This window comes from Nelumbo nucifera, chromosome 1, assembly GCF_055504915.1.
Source record: "Nelumbo nucifera cultivar China Antique chromosome 1, China Antique-T2T, whole genome shotgun sequence".
Lineage (NCBI taxonomy): Eukaryota > Viridiplantae > Streptophyta > Magnoliopsida > Proteales > Nelumbonaceae > Nelumbo > Nelumbo nucifera.
The window spans coordinates 161,118,255-161,140,951 of record NC_142649.1 but is presented as its reverse complement, the minus strand read 5'-3'; the positions used below and the strand labels follow the sequence as shown (position 1 = coordinate 161,140,951).

The 22,697-nt window shown below is 39.4% G+C and overlaps 1 protein-coding gene and 1 pseudogene across 9 annotated transcripts in view; one reads left to right on the top strand and one right to left on the bottom strand.

Moving 5' to 3' along the window:
* Positions 1 to 18,366, bottom strand: part of LOC104610047 (transcription factor EMB1444-like) — a 47,940-nt gene extending 29,574 nt beyond the window's left edge. For 4 of the 9 annotated variants that reach the window (XM_010276508.3, XM_010276510.3, XM_010276509.3 and 1 more), the window contains exons 1-5: positions 17,381 to 18,365; positions 15,932 to 16,096; positions 15,371 to 15,455; positions 15,230 to 15,271; positions 10,410 to 10,469 (exon numbers count right to left, since the gene is read on the bottom strand). In XM_010276508.3, the coding sequence (XP_010274810.1) occupies positions 10,410 to 10,469; positions 15,230 to 15,271; positions 15,371 to 15,455; positions 15,932 to 16,096; positions 17,381 to 17,475 (447 nt within the window). In that variant the 5' untranslated portion in view covers positions 17,476 to 18,365. Of the gene's footprint in view, positions 1 to 10,409; positions 10,470 to 15,229; positions 15,272 to 15,370; positions 15,456 to 15,931; positions 16,097 to 17,380 lie in introns of all 9 variants that reach the window. The other 5 variants (XM_019199875.2, XM_088894994.1, XM_010276504.3 and 2 more) reach the window with 5 other exon arrangements.
* LOC104591195 (granule-bound starch synthase 2, chloroplastic/amyloplastic pseudogene) lies at positions 12,595 to 14,270 on the top strand (annotated as a pseudogene).
* Positions 18,367 to 22,697: the final 4,331 nt, after the last annotated feature.

Here is a 22,697-nt window from a genome sequence, read left to right as displayed (position 1 = left end):
ACAGGGTGTTTGAGTTTTGTTAACAGGTGTAATATATGCACTGTTCACAGACTTAGTACCCGCAGGGGTATTTTTGTAATTCTATAGACATATTGTTATGTATGGCCAGAATAGTATAAATGCAAAGCTTCACTCGACTGAAGCTAAGTTTTGTTGAGGCCTTAACTCAGTCGCCTCTTATTCTTCTTCCTCTTCTCCTTCTTCCTTCTTCTTCTTTTCTCCTTTTCTTCTTCTTCTTGGCCTCCTGCTCAACATGGTATCAGAGCAGGTTCGTCCAGGCCTAGAAAACAACTAACTGAGGTCTCTCTCCTCTGCTGCGAAGGAGCTATAGTACTGATGCTCGAAGACAAGGAAGAGGAAGCTTTTCTAGTGCTGCGGTTAGTCTTCACTACCGAGTAGGGCTCTGCTACAAGTATGCTGACTGTTCAACTTCCTAGCACAGAAAAAGGGTTCGGCTACATGTTTTTTGCTGGTAACTGGGTTGCTTCGGCTAAGAGGACTGTAGAAATTCATCCCAGATGTTTGAAGGAAGACTCTGACCTGAAGGGGAGTTCGAGTTCATGACTGAACTGCCTATTGCAATCTGACTTGAAGGGAAGTTTGAGTTCATGACTGATGACTGTGTTGCCTATTGCTGGTACTGAGATTTTTTTTCTCTCTTCCTGTTTATGGCTTCTTGCACGACTGTTAATGTTCCAGAATCTGACTAGGGACTGTTCCCCTTCCTCCGATTGTATGTTGCCCTAGTCTGCACTCTAAGGGGCTGTTGATGAACCCTAGAACTTGAGTGACTGTTCGGCTGCCCTGGAAAGTGGATATTAGCCGATTAGGTGTGGTGAATCACCACTAGTATTGCTGCTCCTACTGTGCCTTTTTTTTGGGGCTGAGAAGTTGTATCAAAGTTGTGAACTGTAGGTCTTTCAGACCTGGTTACACTGCATGTGCAGTTCGTATAGTGTTTTTTATGAACTCCTACACAGTGTAGGTGATAACCCCTAGTACTGCAATTGCAGTGTTTGTGTTTGGTTCTCTGTGAAACTGAAAATCAGCAAGTGCCTAGTTGTGGACTGTAACAGCTCTGTAAGGCAGTGTACCTGTGTTTTTTGAGTACTTCTAAACCTAGAATCATGAATAAGGAAAGATTGTGGTGCACTAATTGTCAGAGGCCCCGACACACCAAAGATACTTGTTGAGATCTCCGTGGGAAACCAAAGTGGGTTCAGGATTTACCTAAGAAGCAAGGCTTAGGTGTAATTAGAAGACCCGGGCAACAAGGTACCAAGAAACACCACATGGCAAATATGGTTTCTCGGAAGACTCAGCCCTCCACTTCTACTGTACCTCAAACACCACATAGCCAACACAGCTACTCTGGATCAGACCCAAGGGAGGATATTGTAAACTCCACCACCTCTTCTGCATCCATATCAGGTAATTCTGCTACTGCTTTCCATGCTGCCTCACACAACCTTGACTCTCCATGGATCATCGATTCTGGAGAGTCAAAACACATGACTGGTATGTCCTCTTACTTTCAAACTTATCACCCTCTTTCCGGAAGAGATAAAGTGAGACTAGCTGATGGATCATACACTTCCATAGCTGGTCAAGGAACTCTCTCTCTTCCCCTCAGCCTTACTCTTTCTGATGTTCTTCATGTTCCAAAACTCCCTATGAATTTGTTCTTAGTCAGTAGTATTACAAATTCCTTGAACTGTTCTGTGACCTTTTTCCCTACCTATTGTGTGATTCAGGATCTGGCCTCGGGGAGGACGATTGGTAGGGGTCGTATGGTTGATGGACTCTACATGCTGGAGAATACGGCTGGCCTTCATGTTACAGAGTCTATGAGTCAGTTCAAAAAGAGTAAAATGTATTTGTGGCATTGTCGTCTGGGTCATTTGTCTTTTGAAACCTTGAAATTGGTTTTCCCAGAACTGTGTAAGTCAATGTCTGCTCTAATTTTTCCTGTCAAACGTCTCAGTTAAGCAAGCATTGTAGAACTCAATTCCCTCAAAGAAATAGTAAATCTGAGTTTCCTTTTCACATTGTGCATTCAGATGTGTGGGGCCCTGTTACTTTAGCTTCTGAGAGTGGCTACAAGTATTTCATTACCTTCATTGACGATTATTCCAGATACACTTGGGTATATCCAATGCGAACCCATGAGGAAGTACCAAAAATTATCCAAGATTTTCAGCGGATGGTCTTCACCCAATTTCAGAACCGAGATTCAAATATTCCAGTCAGACAATGCAAAAGAGTTTTTTCATAGTGACCTCACGGAGTTCTTTGCTTCACATGGCTCTCTTCATCGGAGCTCTTGTGCCCGTACGCCACAACAAAATGGTGTGGCTGAATGGAAGAACCGACACCTCCTTGAAGTGGCACGGGGTTTACTACTACACATGAATGTTCCCAAACGATTTTGGCTTGAGGCTGTCCTTTGTTCTACATACCTCATTAATCGAATGCCCTCTCGTTGGTTAGAGTACAAAGCCCCACATCAGCTTATCTTTCCTAAGGCCCCTCTTCTTTCTATCCCTCCTCGTGTTTTTGGTTGTCGGTGCTTTGTCCAAAACCTATCTCCCACCCGGGGGAAATTGGACTCTCGTGCTATCCCGTGCATATTTCTTGGCTACTCATTCTCTCAAAAAGGGTATCGTTGCTTTGATCCTGTTTCTCGGAGATTCTATGTCTCCATGGATGTTACATTCTTTGAAGATGAGCCCTTCTTTCCTGTTTCTCCTCAGGGGGAGTGTAGGCATGAGGAGAAACTGGTTCAGCTTCCTCCTCTTCCTAATCCTTCTCCTTCTCCCCCTTCTCTTCCTGATCCTCCACCTTTCCGTGTTTATTCTCGTCGTCATAAAGGCCAACCAAGTTCAAGATCTGTGGAGAATCCAGAAGCTGTACCTCAAGTGCCATCAAACTCCTCGAGGGAAGATCATACCCTCTCAGGTAACTTGACTCCCAATGATAGTCCTGACCTCCCTATTGCTAATGATCTTGACCTCCCTATTGCTCACAGGAAAGGTGTTAGGTTGTGCACCACAAAACACCTCATTTCCAACTTTGTCTCCTATGAGAACATCTCACCTTCATTTCGTGCCTTCCTTACCTCCATTGACAGTATCCCTATTCCCAAGAATGTGGCAGAAACTCTCTCAGTACCAGAATGGACAAATGCCATGAAGGAAGAAATTGATGCTCTTCATAAGAATGGCATGTGGGAACTTGTTGATCTCCCTAAGGGTAAGGTTCCAGTTGGATGTAAATGGGTGTTCACTGTTAAGCATGGGGCTGATGGAACTGTGCAGAGGTATAAAGCTCATTTAGTGGCAAAGGGTTTTACTCAAGTATATGGAGTTGATTATGTAGAAACCTTTGCCCCCGTTGCCAAAATGAACTCTATTAGAGTACTTTCCTCTCTTGCTGCCAATCTGAATTGGGATCTACATCAGCTCAATATCAAGAATGCCTTCTTGAATGGTGACCTTGAAGAGGAAGTTGATATGGCTCAACCCCCCGGTTTTTTGGCTCAAGGAAGTGAACATAAAGTGTGCAAGTTAAAGAAGTCTTTATATGGGCTGAAGCAATCACCAAGAGCTTGGTTTAGCAGATTTCATACTGCAGTTCAGCAAAGGAAATACAAGCAATGTCAGTCAGATCAGACACTGTTTGTAAAAAGGGTAGAAGGTAAAATGGCTTCCCTAATAGTATATGTGGATGACATAATTGTTACTGGTGACTAGGAGGATGAAATTCAAAGTTTGAAGGGCTTCCTTGCCACTCAGTTCGAAGTGAAAGATCTAGGACCTGCCAAATACTTCCTTGGAATTGAGGTTGCCCGATCAAAAAAGGGTATCTTCATCTCCCAAAGGAAATATGTCCTAGACTTGCTTAAGGACACTAGAAAGATTGGGGTTAAACCAGCTGACTCTCCCATTGACCCCAACCATAAGTTAAGTGACAGCCAAGGTGAACCTCTTAAGGATGTGAAGCAATTCTAGAGGCTTGTAGGAAGATTGTTGTACCTCTCTATGACTCGTCCAGACATAGCATATGTTGTTGGTGTCCTCGGCCAGTTCATGCATGCACCTAGGTCCACCCATCTTGAAGCAGCAGAGAGAGTACTTCAGTATCTTAAGAAGTTCCCGGGTGCTGGTTTATTATTCCAGAAACATGGACACTTGAGGGTTGAAATTTACACAGATGCGGATTGGGCTAGATCCCAAAGTGATAGAAGGTCTACTAGTAGTTACTGCACCTTTGTAGGAGGGAACCTTGTTACTTGGAGGAGTAAGAAGCAAACCGTGGTAGCTAGATCCAGTGCTGAAGCTAAGTACCGTGCAATGGCACACGGAGTAGCCGAAGGTATGTGGATAAAGAATCTATTGGGAGAGTTGGGTTTTCCAGTTGGTAAACCCATGACTTTACTCTGTGACAACAAGGCAGCTATCAGTATCGCTGCCAACCCGGTACTACATGATAGAACAAAGCACATTGAAGTTGACAAGCATTTTATCAGAGAGAAAATCATCACAGGCGAAATATGCTCCAACTTATTTACAAAAGGGCTAAACCATTCCAGACATCAAGGTCTCTGTGACAAGTTGGGCATGATTGATATCTATGCTCCAACTTGAGGGGGAGTGTTAACAGGTGTAATATATGTACTGTTCACAGACTTAGTACCCGCAGGGGTATTTTTGTAATTTTATAGACATATTGTTATGTACGGCCATAATAGTATAAATGCAAAGCTTCACTCGACTGAAGCTAAGTTTTGTTGAGGCCTTAACTCAGTCGCCTCTTATTCTTCTTCCTCTTCTCCTTCCTTCTTTTCTCCTTCTTTTCTTCTTCTTCTTGGCCTCCTTCTCAACAAGTTTCTCACAGGACTCAACCCTGAGTTTGACATTACCAGGCAGAACATCCTAGCCAAAGATGAGGTAACTTTTGCTCAAGCATATGCCATGGTAAGTAGTGAAGAGAGTATATGGCAAGTACAGTTACAGGGACCACCTACAGAACACTTTGCACATGCTGGAATAAAACCAAAGGGGCCGATTGAGAAAAGGAAATAATATGTGAATACTGCAAGAAGCCAAAGCATACTAAAGACACTTGTTGGAAACTTCATCCAAATCTTCTCCTAGACAGGTTTCGGAACAACAACAATAACAACAACTTTAAGAAGAATGGTCAAACTAGGAAGCCTAAGAATGCTAATGTTGCCACAATGCCTGCGGGTGGAAACAAGGAAAGTGAAGAAAGATCAGCTATGGAACAGCTGGCAGTAGTAAAGTCAAAGTTTGAAAAGTATGGAAAGTTACTTAATCACTTGGAGACCACTTTTTCAGCATCCAACCCTTTAGGCAACACCTCATCATCCACATTTGCTCATTCAAGTACTCATGCTTCTACAAATCATCCTAAGATTTCAGGCAATCATAAGATCCCTTGGATTATTGACTATGGTGCATCAGACCATATGACTAGTTTATCTAACCTCTTTTGTTCATATCAGCTCTTCTCTATTAGAGAGAATATATCCCTTGCTGATGGGTCTCTTGCTCCCATCTCTAGAAAAGGAGATATCAAGGCCTCTGGCGCACTTGTTTTTATCCTTTGTTCTTCATGTCCCCAAGCTTAATACCAACCTTTTATCTGTTAGTAGCTTGACTAAATCCATGAACTGTAGCATAACCTTTTTTCCTACCCATTGTGTTTTTTAGGAACTGAAATCCCAGAGGACGATTGGGAGTGGCCATGAGGCGAATGGAATATACTTGTTAGACACACCTGATAAGAGTCTTGGACCACCTAATGGAATTGCTTTGGAGTCTATTTTGTTAGTCTATTAAAGAGTCATGTTATATCATTTATGGTTTGGTCATTTACCTTTTCCTGCCTTGAGTCATTTGTTTCCTGATATGTTTAAGGGAGTGTCTTTATCGAGTCTTCATTGTGAGTCTTGTGAACTTGCAAAGCATTGTAGGCATTCTTATTCAGTAAGCAATAAAAGATCTATTTCTCCTTTTCATGTTGTGCACTCTGATGTGTGGGGGCCATATCATTTATCTACTATGGGGGGTTATAAGTATTTTATCCTCTTTATTGATGATTATTCTCGCTATACTTGGATTTATCTCATGAGATCTTGGGATGAAGTACCAACTATTGTGCAAAAATTTCATGAACTTATCCTTACCCAATTTAACACCTGGATCAAAATATTCCGATCTGATAATGCTAAGTAATATTTTGATAAGAACCTCTCATCCTACTTTGAGACCTTTGGGGTTATTCATCAGAGTTCTTGTTGCTACACTCCACAACAGGATGGAGTAGCGGAAAGGAAGAATCGCCATGTGGTTGAGGTTGCTAGATGCCTCCTTTTTGCATCTCATGTTCTTATTAAATAATGCTAAGTAATATTTTGATAAGAACCTCTCATCCCACTTTAAGACCTTTGAGGTTATTCATCAAAGTTCTTGTTCCTACACTCCACAACAGAATGGAGTAGCGAAAAGGAAGAACCGCCATGTGGTTGAGGTTGCTAGATGCCTCCTTTTTGCATCTCATGTTTTTATTAAATTTTGGGGGGATGTTGTCCTTATTGCCACTTTTTTTATTAATCGTATGCCTTCTCGGGTTCTGGGTTTCACGACCCCGTTTAGCCTTCTCTTTTCGAATGAGGATCTCTTTTCTCTTCCTCTCCGAGTTTTTGGGTGCACCTGCTATGTACATGTTCATAATCATCAGAGACACAAATTTAAGCCTAAGGCACATAAGTGCACTTTTCTAGGATATACCTCCACCCATAAGGGATATTGCTATTTTGATCCAGTCCGTGGCACCCTCTTTGTCTCTAGGGATGTCACATTTGTTGAGTCTATTCCTTTCTTTACTATTCCTCCTGAGGGGGAGCTTCTGAGGAACCATTTGCTATGTCTCCAGTTGTTCCTCTTCCAGTTACTTTTGAGTCTTCTGGTGAGTCATCTTCTTCTATTGCCTCTCCTTCCACTGTGTCTACCTCACATGTTCCTGCTCCTCCTCCTCCCCCAGATCATCCTCCTATATTTTCCTCACATCTTGTTCTCCAAAGGTGGTACCAAAGATAAAGATTTAGGCATGGGCAAGTTGTTTCCAATCCTTCATCAGAGCCTTTTGCACCTTCCATCACTACTGAGGTAACAGGTCAGCCTTCCTTTGACCCACTTGCCACCTTCCCAGACCTTGACCTTCCTATTGCCCTTCACAAAGGCAAGTGGAAGTGTACATCACATTGTATCTCTAAACATTTGCCCTACAGCCTCCTATCCCCTACCTATTATTCTTTTCTTACCTTTGTTTTACCCATGTGATTCCCAAGTCTGTACCAGAAGCCTTGTCCAAACTTGAATGAAGGAAAGCTATGATGACTGAGCTAGATGCTTTGCATAAGAACCATTACCTCTGTTTTACCCAGTTGGTTATAAATGGGTATTCACTATCAAATATAATTCTGATGGCACTATTGAGAGGTTTAAGGATCGATTGGTTGCTAAGGGTTACACTCAAATGTATGGTATTGATTACCTTGAGACTTTTGCTCCTGTGGCTAAAATGACTTCAGTTTGAGTTTTGTTGTCTCTAGCTGCTATTTTTGATTGGTCCCTTCACCAATTTGATGTTAAAAATGCCTTATTGAATGGAGACCTACATGAAGAGGTCTATATGTCTTTACTTCCAGGGGTGTATGGAAAGGAAATGCAAGGGAAGGTGTGTAAATTGAAGAAGCCTCTTTATAGTCTCAAATAGTCCCCTAGAGCCTGGTTTGAGAGATTCAGAGCTGCCCTTGTTTGTTTTGGTTACACACAGACTCAATCTGACCATACTTTGTTTGTGAAGAGAAGTAATTCTTGGTGACGTTTCTAATTGTTTATGTTGATGACATTGTGGTTACGGGTAATGACACTCAGGAAGTGATTAAGCTCGAAAGATTTCTTGACATTGAATTTGAGATAAAAGATTTAGGGGGTTTCAAATATTTCTTGGGAATTGAAATTGCTAGATCTAAGGATGGTATATTCATTTCACAGTGCAAGTATGTTCTTGATCTCCTTACAGAGACTGGTAAACTTGGTGCTAAACCGGCTTCCACCCCTATAGACCTAAACCATAAGCTTTTTGCTATTGATGGTGAATTGTTGACTAATAGGGAAGTGTTCCAGAGAGTCAGAAACTGCTCGGGAAGTTGTTATATCTCTGCATAACTCGGCCAGATATTTCTTATGCAGTAAGTGCTATTAGTTAGTTTATGCATTCTCCCAGAGATACATATGTAGCAGCTGCAGAAAGAGTTTTGTGCTACTTGAAAGGCACTCCAGGTATTTTGTGTTCCAAGCATGGACACATGAAGCCAGAGGCATACATTGATGCTGACTGGGTTGGATGTATTTAAGAGATCCACCTCAGGATATTGCGCTTTAGTGGCAGGGAAGCAAAGTATAAGGCAATGGCACATGGAGTGTTAGAGTTATTGTGGTTGAGACCACTTTTGGGAGAGTTAGGTATTGACTATGAAAAGCCAATGATGCTCTACTATGACAACCAGGCAGCTATCAACATTGCACATAATCCTATTCAGCATGACAAAACTAAGCACATAGAGGTTGATAGACATTTCATATGGGAAAGAGTTGCTTTAGGGGAAGTTTGTTTGCCATTTATTGCTTCAAAGAGCAGTTGGTTGATGTTTTGACCAAAGGTGTTCCAAAAGGAAAGTTGACACACTATATAAGCAAGATGGGCAAGATTGACATCTATGCTTGGCTTGAGGGGGAGTGTAAAGAGACTAGGCCAAATGGCCCCTAATATTTGTTTTATGTTTAAGTAGTGTTTTATCTATTTTATGAGTTAATGGGCCTGTTAAGCTCTTTTTAATTTCTTTTAAGTTCATGCTTTGCTGGCCACCCACTTAAAGGGCAGACTTGTAATTAGCATAATTGATTAAGATTAATAAAAGATTAATGAAGGGAGAGAGGTATCCACCGAATTCTCTTCTCATTTCTCTTCTTCTTCTCCATCTTCTTCTTCTATCCTGCTGTAACCATCTTTTCTCTCTCACTTTTCTTATTTTTTATCAGTTTTATATGAGATTTGAAGGACAGATTCACATCTACAGATAACAATATGATTCCAAAATGTTCTCAAATGGGCATGGGTAGGGATAGCAATAGAGTATGAAAATCTGAGACCTGATCCTGTTAATTTGGATTTGGCTGATCCGTCAGGTTCAGAATTTAAAAGATGCATCTGCTTAATAATCAGATTGAATGCAGATCTAACTCTATTTGATCTGATTATGATTCAAGTTTGATTAAATGTTGTACATAGACACACATATAAATAGGTAATATGTAATTAAAATTTGGCTAGCATAATGGCCAATGTAATATTCACATATCTAATAATATTTTCAAATAAATTCCTAAAGAAAAGGAAATTATTTTAAAGATACCATTGCACCATGTAATTTCAATTGGATCATCCCAAGACGGTTTATGTCATGTTAGATTTTTCAATATACTTGTATAAGTCAAATAGTGATTAATTTTCATATTTTCAGTATATTTCTTTATTTTAAATATGGTAAAACAGACTAAGATTAAAACAAAAAATATGATAGGGTCCTAATCCAATCTGAAGCCCCCTAGATCCAATAAGATTTTGGATGAAAGTTGGATTGTATGTTTTATTAATCAGATTGAACTTGGATGTGGCTAGATCCAATCTGAATCCTACCTGATTACATCCCTAGGCCTGTGGTGCTCATTTCTTAGGGCTTGCTTAAAAGAAAATTCAAGAAAAATGCCTTAAGGCTCAAACTTGGAGGCTTATGCATCAATGTATAAGGAACACTTGCACTTTTCACCTTGGTGGGGTTCTTATATTGAAATACACATCTCATATATTGATCAGAAATAACCTTCTTCATCACAAGACAGAGAGAAAAGATCAATTTCTTGAACTTTCCTGCCATCTTTGATTTCCTTAATCTAATAACTCATTTTTATATTAAACAGATTGAAAGTTTTTATAATCCTCCGAAGGATCTATTTCAGATTACTAGTCTCCATAACAAGCACAAACTAGTCATTTGCACGACTTTATTACATTTCTTTAAACTGCAATTCTTGGCTTCTGTAAACTTATAATATAAGTTCATTATAAGGTATCATTTTTCTTACAAGTGAACTGAACACTAAACAGCATTATTTTCAGTGTTAAGAAACAGTAAACCAAATCTTAATTGAAAACACTTTTCCTTAACCATTGATATTATTTTCATGGCAACGCATTTTAAAATACCGGTTTCTTAACAAGGTCATACTCAGAGAAAAAGTAAAATTTAACTTTCTTACAGTATTTAAAGAGCCAAGTTGTACAACTCCATGTGGAACAACAGCTACAACAGCAATTGTCTGCACAACAGGGATAAAATATTATTATTCCAAATTTTAAACAAAACAAAAACTGGGCAGAATTTGTAGAATTGTTTTGGTAATAAATAAAAAAGAAAATTTTATTAAACAAAAGAGGTTACAGGAAAGGTGATAAGCTATCACTCGCGAGAGAAAAAGAAAAAGCTGAAGTCCCATAACATCAAAAACTTCCAAGACCCTTTTAGAGTACAATTCTCATCCCCAACCCTTAATAAATTACAACCAGTCTACCAATATCCAAAATAAACACCAAACCATAAAAAAGCTCATCCCTACGTCTTTGACTCTATTTTGAAATGGCACTTGCAGAATTTTTTGAAATGGTATTATAGAGTGTAATGTACAACATTATGCATAGAGTACATAGGTGATATTTAGCTCTTTTCATCAAAAAGGAAAAAAAAAAAAGAGGTGATATTTATCTCCCCAAACCATAAAAAACACAGGTTGATGTCTAGTTCCCATATAAAGCATGAAAAAGCCAATCTGTTTGCTTTTTGCACTAAAACAAATTCTGGCTCATTTTTACTTCAAACTTTACTTCATCTATACCACAAACAAACAAAACAAAGTAAAGCACGAAACTAAAAGTAAACCAAAATTTTCCCTTGACTCATTTGCATCAATGCAAATGGAATTGCACTTGAAACAAACCAACCAGAAAGCCCAAGTATCAAAAAGTTAGGAAACTCCATATTTTAAACCTCCTCCAATTCTCTCAAATTAGAATTGTTTGAGGCATTCCTAACTATTTAGTTCATCCACTTTATTTTTGACAACCAAAACATAAATTATCTGAACTCATTTCCATCACCCAATGTTGGTTGGCTTATGTTCGCAAACTTGTCAACCAACTCAGTGCAAGATTTTTTAATCAATCTAAATGACTCAAATGTTATACCCTAACCCAAAAGAAAAGTGATGCAGTATGGACAGGTCTAACCTCCTGGGAAATGCATTCTTTCCTTACTGGTCTTGGATCTCCATCCATATATTTTGTAACCACTCAGAAGAATCACATCCATCAGATGGTTTAGGTTTAGCCTGTTTTACCCAACTACCCAAGTTATCTTGTACGCAATTCCATTAATGAGCCTGGACAGTACAGTCTTAACTAGATTAACATATCATATTCGCAATTCTCAATGTCCATAGGTTATGAAATCCAATTGACATGTACTGTAATTCTCCAATATACACAGGCAAAAGATATTCAGTTCCGAATAGCTATGAAGCCCTTGGCAATTTGGTTTCTGGATATGTAGAGAGATGATGTGTCAGATCTTTGTAAAATGGCATTTTCCATGTTGGACCCGTTTCCCACCATGTATTGCAGTTTTCTGCCCCAATATTAGCCATCAGTTCTCTTTTTAATTACTAAATAAGAAAAAAAATTGCAACTCCTTTCTGCGGTAGGTGGGTAGAGGGCTTTTGTTATGGACACACCGCCCGGCAGCGCACTGCGGCGCAGTCATAGGCAGCAGCACGCACAGCAGCAGACACCGCCCGGCAGCGCCGCACAGCAGCACGCACCGCCCGGCAGCGCGCAGCACGCATCGCCTGGCAGCGCGCACCATCCGGCAGCAGCAGTAGGGCGGGGCCCACATGACAGCTCATCAGGGTGGGTCCACACTTATCTTACCACATCAGCTCTGCCCGCCAACTCGCTGCCAGCTACATCATTCCTTATCCTTATCCCTATCTTATCTTATCTTATTTTCTTAAGTAAGAATTGTGTTACCATTAGAAGTAGGTAATTAGGAGTTTGAGTTTGAGTTGGATTACCTTAGCCTAGCCGAATCCAACAAGGAATTTCCTTTTGTAAATCTCCTATTTAAGGAGCTACGAGTTGAAGTAAAGGCATTCAGTTTTCCAGTCAAGAAAAGAGTGAGGAGAGTTCAGGTGGTCTCTTGAACAAATCACCCATTAGGAGAGTTCGGGTGGTCTCTTGGACAAATCACCCATTCGGTTTTCCACAACAGGTTCTGCACGCAAGGGAAGGCGCAAGGGAAAGTAGGGCTTTCTCCCCGTGGACCGACCCGTGACGAGATCCTACGCGCGGGCCCATAACATTCTGGTAACAGAGCCAAACGTCACGGGCGATATGGAGCAGTTATCATCCAAGGTCAACGAACTGGAACATAGGCTAGCAGAAACTAGCATGGAGGTTCGTGAAGTCAAGGAAGATGTCCGGGAGCTGCGACACCGGCTGGAAGCATTCCTCTCCAACAAAGAAAGGAGTTCTGAGGGAATCGCCAACACAAACAGTCGCCGTCCAGACTGGGCAGAGACATCCAGCGAATAGCAGATCGCTGCCCCTACAGCCGCAGTTATTCCCAAGGATCAGCGCACGGAGGATGAAACTGTAAAGTCTCCTCCTTTGGCCGGGGACAATGTCACGAACATTATATTGGTACCTGCAGAATGCGCTCCTTGGTTGAAGACAGGTGGGCTTGGCGATGTTGCTGGGGCTTTACCGAAGGCTTTGGCTCGGCGTGGACATAGAGTTAGGGTTGTGGCACCACGGTATGGTAACTGTGCAGAAGCCCAAGAAACAGGAGTGCGCAAGAGATATAAGGTGGATGGGCAGGATAGGGAGGCTGCTCTTGAGGTTCTCATCTGTAAGCATACCCGGTGCGTTCTTGTGATCCACAACATAGCACACTGGGGTCGTGGTCCAGTACGCGATTTTCGTTATGTGGATCTTCCACAAAACTATTTCAAACTATATGACCCAGGAGGTGGGGAACACTTCAATGTCCTTGCAGCTGGCCTGAGAGCAGCAGATTGTGTAGTCACTGTAAGCCATGGTTACGCCTAGGAGTTGAAAACTAAAGAAGGTGGCTGGGGTCTGCATCAAATAATAAATGAGTTTGATTGGAAGTTGAAGGGCATCGTGAATGGGATTGATGCAAACGAAGGGAACCCACAGTTAGATGTTTACCTGGCATCGGATGGCTACAGCAATTACCCTGCGGAGACTCTTCAGACTGGCAAGCCTCAATGCAAAGCAGCTCTATAGAGGGAGCTTGGTCTTCCTCTTCGGGAGAATGTTCCTCTGATTGGGTTCATTGGCAGGCTTGACCATCAGAAAGGTGTTGATCTCGTTGCTGAGTCCATTCCTTCGATGGTGGACCAGGATGTGCAACTAGTATGCTGGGCACTGGGAGACCTGACCGGGAACAGCTTCTCAAACATTTTGAGAGCCAACACCATGACAAGGTCAGGGGTTGGGTTGGTTCCTCTGTGAAAATGGCCCATCGAATAACTGCTGGTGCAAACATCCTACTCATGCCTTCTAGATTTGAGCCATGGGGACTGAACCAGCTTTATGCACTGAGCTATGGGGCAGTCCCTGTTGTTCATGCTGTTGGTGGACTGAGAGATAGTGTGCAGCCATTTGATCCATTGGCAGAGTCCCAAGCCACGTATCCAGAATTCGAGCTTGAGGACAAGCTCGTTGTCCAGGAGGGGTGTGATGTTATGGACATACCACCCGGCAACGCACTGCGATGCAGTCATAGGCAGCAAGCCACACAACAGCAAACACCGCCTGGCAGCGCCGCACAGCAGCACGCACCGCCCAGCAACGCCCAGCACGCACCGCCTGGCAGCACGCAGCACGCACAGCAGCAGGCACCGCCCGGCAGCGCACAGCATGCACCACCTTGCAACACGCACCGCCCGGCAGCGCGTATCACGCATCGCCCGACAGCGCACAGCACGCACCACACGGCAGCAGCACTGCGAGACGCGCACACCGGCCGGCAGCAGCAGTAGGGTGGGGCCCACATGACAACTCATCAGGGTGGGTCCACACTTATCTTACCACATCAGCTCTGCCCGCCAACTCACCGCCAGCTACATCATTCCTTATCCTTATCCTTATCCCTATCTTATCTTATCTTATCTTCTTAAGTAAGAATTGTGTTACCATTAGAAGTAGGTAATTAGGAGTTTGAGTTTGAGTTGGATTACCTTAGCCTAGCCGAATCCAACAAGGAATTTCCTTTTGTAAATCTCCTATTTAAGGAGCTACGAGTTGAAGTAAAGGCATTCAGTTTTCCAGTCAAGAAAAGAGTGAGGAGAGTTCGGGTGGTCTCTTGGACAAATCACCCATTCGGTTTTCCACAATAGGTTTTGCACGCAAGGGAAGGCGCAAGGGAAAGCAGGGCTTTCTCCCCGTGGACCGACCCGTGACAAGATCCTACGCGCGGGCCCATAACAGCTTTCTTGGGGGTGGAGGGGGAAAGAGACTTACTGCATAGGGAAGGGTGATGAGCATAAACATGTGAACAGTATGGGCTACTACCTTATCTGCAAGATTTAAAGAATTTTGTATAAACAGGATTCAGCACTTGCAATATTTAAAAGAAATTTTGGCCACATATACATGATATATATGTTCAGAACATATAGTGTCTTATTGCACACTAACAACTATAATCTTTGTGCTCCCTGTCAATAAGGCAACTTAACAAAAATCAGATCAATTAAATGGCATAACCATTCATTGGACACCTTTGTTTCACTATCTTGTTCTATTTGAGAATGCTAGTCCAGATCAGCTAATTAACAAGTATTTAGGAATGAAAGGCATGGCACCACCAGCCTTGGTAAGATTGGAGTTTCATATCAAACATTCAAACTTTTCTGTGTGTGACTCTGTATTGTTGAATTAGATGCATGAATGAGAATCAAATATTAAAGGGGGTGAGAGAGAGAGAGAGAAAGCATACTTTAATCCCAGCTGCAAATTGAGTTTTCCATCCATCACAGTACTGGAATTACCAAAATGAAGTAATAAGTATAATAATATCATGTTGAACAGTGAATACACCTTAAACCTTAGCTTTATGTTGAACAAGGAAATTCCTCACCTCAGATGATGACCAAGAACTAGATGTATGAGTATCTGAAAAAATCCATTGATGTCTTCCAGTAAGTGCCACTTGACCAATAATCCTGCTCAATAAAGAAACAATTGATACAATTGAATCATATTTGTCATTATTGGTATTCAACTAAAAGCACATATGTATGACCAAGCATGCAAGCAAACAAACACAAGTTTAACATGACATAAACATACATATATGAGGAAGAATTTGAAAAATCTATGATTATCATGGACACAGACATCATCATCATCATCATCTAAACCTTGTCCCAACAATATGGGGGCCAGCTACGAGAATCCTGTTTTGCCATTATGTTCTGTTCAGTGCCATATCTGTTGTTAAATGAGAGTGATTTGCTACAATACAAAAAACAAGAACATAAAACCCATATATCTGCTTCACATCATAGTAGATGATTTCCTGTAAATCAATTTTCTCTTCTCTTGGAAAGACAAATCTTAGATTGAATTTTTGCAGAATAGAGCCTGAAAGAAGAAAACATTTTGAGATAACTCATGGCATAGAGTGTAGTTATCATACCCTTCCCCTAGAGAATATACAAGGTATGACATCTTTGCCAGGGCTAATCCAAGCGGATCCTGTAGTCCATCATTTATCTTCACATGGGCATCTCTAAAGCACATATACTCTGAAGGATTGGATTGTTCAGGTTTATCATAATAAGCATCCTCCCAAATCAACATCCTGAAATTAAGATACATTCCCCAAAAAATCAAAGATGGAAAAATAACAACCTTAGATCAGCATGTAACAACTAATCAAACATAGTTAACAACTAAAATTAGAAACATATTAACATTAATGATTGGCTAAGCAAGTCTATCATCCTCAGAAAGTTGAATATCCAACATGCAGTGGTTGTCTTTTCAATATAACATTGATTACTTATTCTTATAATTTTTAATAGGAACCTTAAAAACTTAGAGTCAACCTAGGAAGCAATCGTATGCTTACATGTTGTAATTGAAAAATATACTACTGTGTAATATAATGTTCAACTTCTGTTTTCAGGACCCTTCAAATTGAGTCAAGTTAGGCCAAGTTCAAATCAATCAACAAGTTCCATTCAGCATCAAAGAAGTTCTCAAGACAAAAGAACTAGACAAAAAAATATGCAACTCAATATAACACATTGGAACAGATACCATACAGAACATGATGCAAAATCATGATTTTTGAAGATCTCTTCGAATTTCAAAGATTTAGCATTACCCCTAAATTAGCCTGGGCAAACACACCAGGATCTCTTCTAATGTCAGATCAATTTGGAATCACCTTCCAAATGACTCTTGAGGAGGAATGCATATCAAAATAAATCACAGCAAATTTCTCTTCCAGGTTGCTTATTTTCCATATGGATCACAATAGTGGTTCAAGGATAAATTTCAAATTTTCAAAAAAAAAACACCAGATTATAGGGAACAGCCTTGGAGAACAAAGAAAGCCTTCACAAGGGACAGAAGGTGTGCTCAAGCTCTGTTCCACCATTTTCAAATACTTAATTTAAAATCAATCAACAAGTTCTAATCATCAAGGAAGCACAACGGACAAAATAAAAAAGAACAATGTAAGAAATTGCAACTCATTTAATAACATCTGATGCAGATATAGTACAGAAAATAGTGGTGCAAAATCAACATTTTTTGAAAATCTCTTCTAATGCCGAAGATTTAGCATTACTGCAAAATTAGCCGGAACCAACCCGCCAATTTTGCTTCCTTGGACAGCCAATAAGTAATGTATGTGGAAAGGATCATGTTCAGAAGCAATCAACCAACGCAAATCTGGAAATTAAAAACAAATGCCAATATGAACATCAAGCTCCATGAACAAATGGTGAAGAACAATGCATTTGTCCACTGACAAAGAACGTGACAGTGGGCTCAAAAGAAAACATATTAGCAGCTCGTATAAATGAATACATCGAAAAGAAAGTAAAGAAAAGGAAAAAAAGAAAAGAAAACATACATGCGGGCTCTACGTTTAAGCTTCCAATAGACGGCATATTTCCACTCTGTGTTGAAACAGAGGCTTCTGAGGGTTTGCTGCAACAGAGTACCCATTTTTGACCGACCAAAATTCTCACACTCCGACAAAATTCCCAGGTTTAAACCTTGAAACCCACACAAAGTTTCTCAACTCCAGTCTTTAACTGCCTCTGTAAGAACCTCTTCCCGCCTGTTTCCTTCGCAAACCAGCTCGCCTTTTTATGGGAGGTCCAACAGTAGGAAGCAGCAGATGATCCATCTACCTCTCCCTCGATAACTAAAAGTAGAGGAACCCTACACTTAATCAAACTGCGGTCTTCCAAGTCCTCAGGGTCACTAGAAAATCAAATTAGCAAGATCAGTGACGAAAACCTCTACGCAATTCACTCTGTTCGAGCATTTAGCCATAAATTTCAGGATAACCGTAGAACCCTTCGTTTAGTTTGGTGCTAACTCTACTTTCAATCAAACAACGATTCTCGAAGGAAGAAATTTAAGCAGATTGAAATCGACGAGAAGAGAACAAAAGGAAAAGAAAATCCTAGACTTTCAGCCAATACTTTCAACTTTTTGGGTCGACCTCAAGACCAACGTTTTCTTACCGCCACAATGCCTATCTAGACCTTCTATCTTCCACGAGAACAAATCAACAACTGTTCTCCCATTAGAGCAGAACTTTTGGCGGGAATACCCTTAAAAGAATGATGGATAATTCCAGATTTCTTAATTGCATTTGGAGACATTTTTACACAGAAATCTCTGAATTCAAAGAGATGATTCAACCTTTCACAAAGCTCTCAGAGATAAAGAAGGTAAATGAAAGAAGAGAACATTTCAGGTTGAACTCGAAGCACGACTTAATTCAGAGAACAGCTCTCCCTCCCTCTCTCGTTCTCGTATGCTCATATATGTAATTTACCTTAATTTTCAGTTGTTTCTGTTACTGTACCACATACGACTGAGGATGCTCAATACGCCCCACCCCATAATGTTCGTATGCTCATATCCTACGCATTGGGCGTCGGTTAGAGATGTGCCCCTAACAACCCCTAAAACTCCTTATCACAAACAATTCACAACCGGCATCATCTTGAGATTCTGGTATTAGACCTGGCAATTGGGTTGGGTGGGTCGGGTTCGGGTTGGGTCAAAGTACTTTGGATTGATTTCGGGTTGGATTGTCAAAATGCTAGACCCTAACTCTAAATGTTTGGGTTAGGGTTGACCCATGGATCAATTTAGGTCATCCCAAAAAATAATTAAATCTAAAAAGATAAAAAAAAAATTACATGAAAAATGTTAAAATTAAAAAAATTAACCTTAAAATTCTAAATATAAAATAAAAAACTTGAACATTTAACAATTTAAAAAGTAAATAATAAAAAGTAAAGACTAAATAGAAAAAATTAATGAGTGGAAACTTCTAACAATACATAAATAATCCCAATTAGACTTGACAATCGGGTCAACAGGTTGACTCATGACCCAACCCAGCCCAACCCTTTTTTTTTTTTGTCAGGTCAGGTCGGTCATTTTCACATTTGGATAACTAAATATGAGACCCTAACCCTGTTTTTTCATGTTGAGTTGAGTCGGATTTGCGGGTTGGATCCGTCCTCCATGGTATAGGTTAAGTTAGAGAGAGGGAGAGAGAGGTGTTTATTGGTTGTTTATTTATGCAAAGGGAGCTTTAGTTACGTAACCAAGGTGAGATGCTACTTATGCCTGTGTTGGCAAACAACATGATGTCTTGATGAAAATTTGCCTCTTATCTTTCTACCATCTCTTACGTTTCTCTTCATTCCTTTTTCCAACTCTCAACTTAATATCCTCTGTATCATACCTTTTCTTCTTGAGCAATGATTCTGGTACTAAAAGGTGGTACAATTCAATTTACATTGTCTCTCTTTGCACTTCCATTCATTCTATACCCAACACAAAATTGTCTCTCCAAGTGTCATCCCCATCAGCACTACCGGCTAATCCATGTCTGCAGAGTGGCAATCAAGAATCAAATGTGATGATATGTTTGATATTGATGATAATTGGGCCAGACTGGCTGACCCATCTAGAGAACCCCCTTTCTTTAACCTTCATCCAAATTGTTGTCTAGAATCTAAGTAGGGATGGCAATTTCTACCCTACTTGGTGGATACCCGCCCCTACCCACCCTGACAGAATGGGCTTTTGTTGCTTGAAGGGTGGATTTTGGGGCGGAGACAGGTTTTGAGATTGTACAATTCATACGGGTATGGTATTAGGCTAAACCCAATCCTCCTTGACTCGTACATTGCCGAAAACCTTGTGAAATCTTTATGTAATAGGTGTAGAATTTAATAATTGTTAATTTTTTTGTAAATGACATAATTTATGTATTTTTTACATGTCTTAATAAAATAATTAAAAACTTTACTATTTGTTCATGTTCTTTTACTTATTTATTGCTTACATATAACAAAAAATAATAAGAAATTAGATATAGGTTATAAACCCTGCTCACCCTACTCTTGAATACGGAGAGGGTTTGGATTCTCAAAATCCAACCTGCTATGGGTTTTTGGGCAAATACAGGTTGGGAGATTTTGAAAAGGAGTCTAGAATTTATAAAACCCTCCCCAAACCCATACTGTTGCCATCCCTAAATTAAGAATTGATGCAATCCTATAATGAATTCTTGGAGTTAATTGCATGTCTATTAACTAATTCTTCTTGTGCCTCACCAGGGCAACATTGTTATTGAGAACCCATGATTCCTCTTACCAATGTGATCTTCAGAGAATGATGTCATGGCTCCTAATCATTTCCATAAATTCTTTTTTCCTATTTTCCCACTTTTTTTTTAATTATTAGCATGCAAGGTTGAGAAGCATGCTGAATTTATTACTCACAAATGAATATGATACAAAATGAAATTAACAAAAGGGAGGTCATACATCATAAGGTCAATCAACTAAAACTATATATTAACAAAATATCAGTAATCAAGAATGATATAACAATATATTTTGACATAAGAAGATTTATCGATCTATACGTATTGTTTTTGCTATCTTGACATTTGAATCACCTCTTATTCTTTATTATCTTGTTTTCTTACACCTTTTATCTAATTAGCTATAGCTAGCTAGAGACAATCGTACTAAAGTTTATATATTCTGATTTCATATAATTTTTGATTCCCTATTAATTAATAATAATAGTCCATGAAAATAGAGAATTCATTAACTCATAGAGCTATTATATATTGAGATCAAATCAGCCCCCCACAATATCCCACAGCATATCCCTGACGTGTATTGGGAACATCTCTCAATGATAATATCAGAAATAATGATGTCATCATCGGGAGATGTTTTCAATACATGGCGGAGATGTGCTGTGTGGGTGGCAATCTTGTGGGGGCTGATTTGAACTCTTACATATTAAGTTTTGGCATGCATGAGATAATATTTCTATCACCATTATCTACATATTAAGTGCATATCCTTGTAAATCCAAGGCATTCAATTGTCAGCCCAATTGCAAAGATTTCCTTCACTAAAAACCGATCCACTTCGATGATTATCCATCTTTTGGATAGGATTTTTTTTGGAAAATTCCTGATTAGTACCCTTACTTTGGGCTTAGTCTCACTTTGGTCCCCAAACTTTAAAACATGACAATTCAATACCTGAACTTTCAAAACATGTCAATCCAGTACTTGTCATTAGCCAATCTGTTAACTAGTTGTTAAGTAGCATTTGAAAAGACACAAAATGCCCTTCAAATGTCATCTAATTCTCTTTATCATCTATCCAAATGTTCATAAAAAATGAACAATCCCAAATCCTTGTCTCTTTTATTCAAAAAAGTCGGGGTCATGTCTCAATTGGAATTATAGTGATTCCAACTTTTTTTAATAGAAGAGGCAAGGGTTTGGGACTGTTCCTTTTTATCAATGTCTGGATGGTTGATAAAGAGAGTCAGATGACACTCAAAGGGTATTTTGTGTCTTTCCAAATGCCACTTAATAGCTGGTTAATGGCAAATACTGGATTGGTATATTTTGAAAGTTCAGGTACTAAATTGTTGCGCTTTAAAATTGATGGACCAAAGTGACATTAGGCCCAAAATAGATGGTACTAATCAGAAATTTTCTCTTTTTTGAGATATGAGATTCTCCTCTTATTTATTTTTTTCCATTGCAAGGAATTATTTGATATAATAACAATCCTTTTCAAAAAAAACAAAAAATAGAAAGAAAGAAAGAAAGAAAAATCTATTTATCTATTGATTAGCTGGAAGCATTAAAATGGTTTACTCATTTTTTCCAAGGGATCTATGTAGGGTCTACTGGTATAGTTGTACTGAATGTAAGGAATATTTTAATTTTACCTACTAGTCTCATATAGTCATATATTGTAATTCTACAAAGACTATTGACTGTTTCTACATAAATTAAGAAAATGTTCATCCTTTTAATTTACAATTGGCGAGGGTAACTTTTTTGAACCAGTTCCATATAAATATAAAAGAATTACAAAATGGTCTATGAAGTTATCTTCTATATTCTTTTGGTATATGGAATTCTGAAAAAAGGATGTATATAAGGGAACAATGATTCAATGATTTCAAAATGTTTATTTTTTAAATATGTTCAACACAAGTTTCTACATAAAAGATCGAAGGGTTTGCTCAGTGATCTGAGTTATAGATCATCATTATGCTTCACAAGTAATAAAGACTCCTAAGAAATATGACCTCACAAGCAAAACCTACCATCCGATTGACCCCTACAAGATCTCTAGCTAGTTCATAAAACAACCTAACAAAATGATTACATCTTTATGATCAATGATTACATGGACCACTATTTTATTACAAATGACAGTCTTAGCTTATTAATATTTATATTAGTTTTACTGTAGAAAATAATGTGACTGGTTGAATAGTACTTATGATGATCATCATGAGTTGGGAAAAAATTAGTGACCTTATAACAAATTAAAATAAGATTCTAATACTGAGTAGTAGTGCTTGGGCTCTTTAATGCTCATTGAATGAAGTCAACTTGCTAATGCATGAAGAATTAAATTCATTGATGCAAATGGTAGATCGTTTTTTGAATAAAAAATTAAGAAATGAAATGAGTAGGATCATGAATATAAAGTTACAGAGGAACATGATATCTTTCCCTTTCCCATTCTCAAATATATATTAGAAAGGCTTTCTTCAATTTTCTATTGAGGAAGTCCATTATATAGTCCATATGATGTAAGGATTATGTAAGGCTGCCACACTGAAAAGTGAAGAAGGTG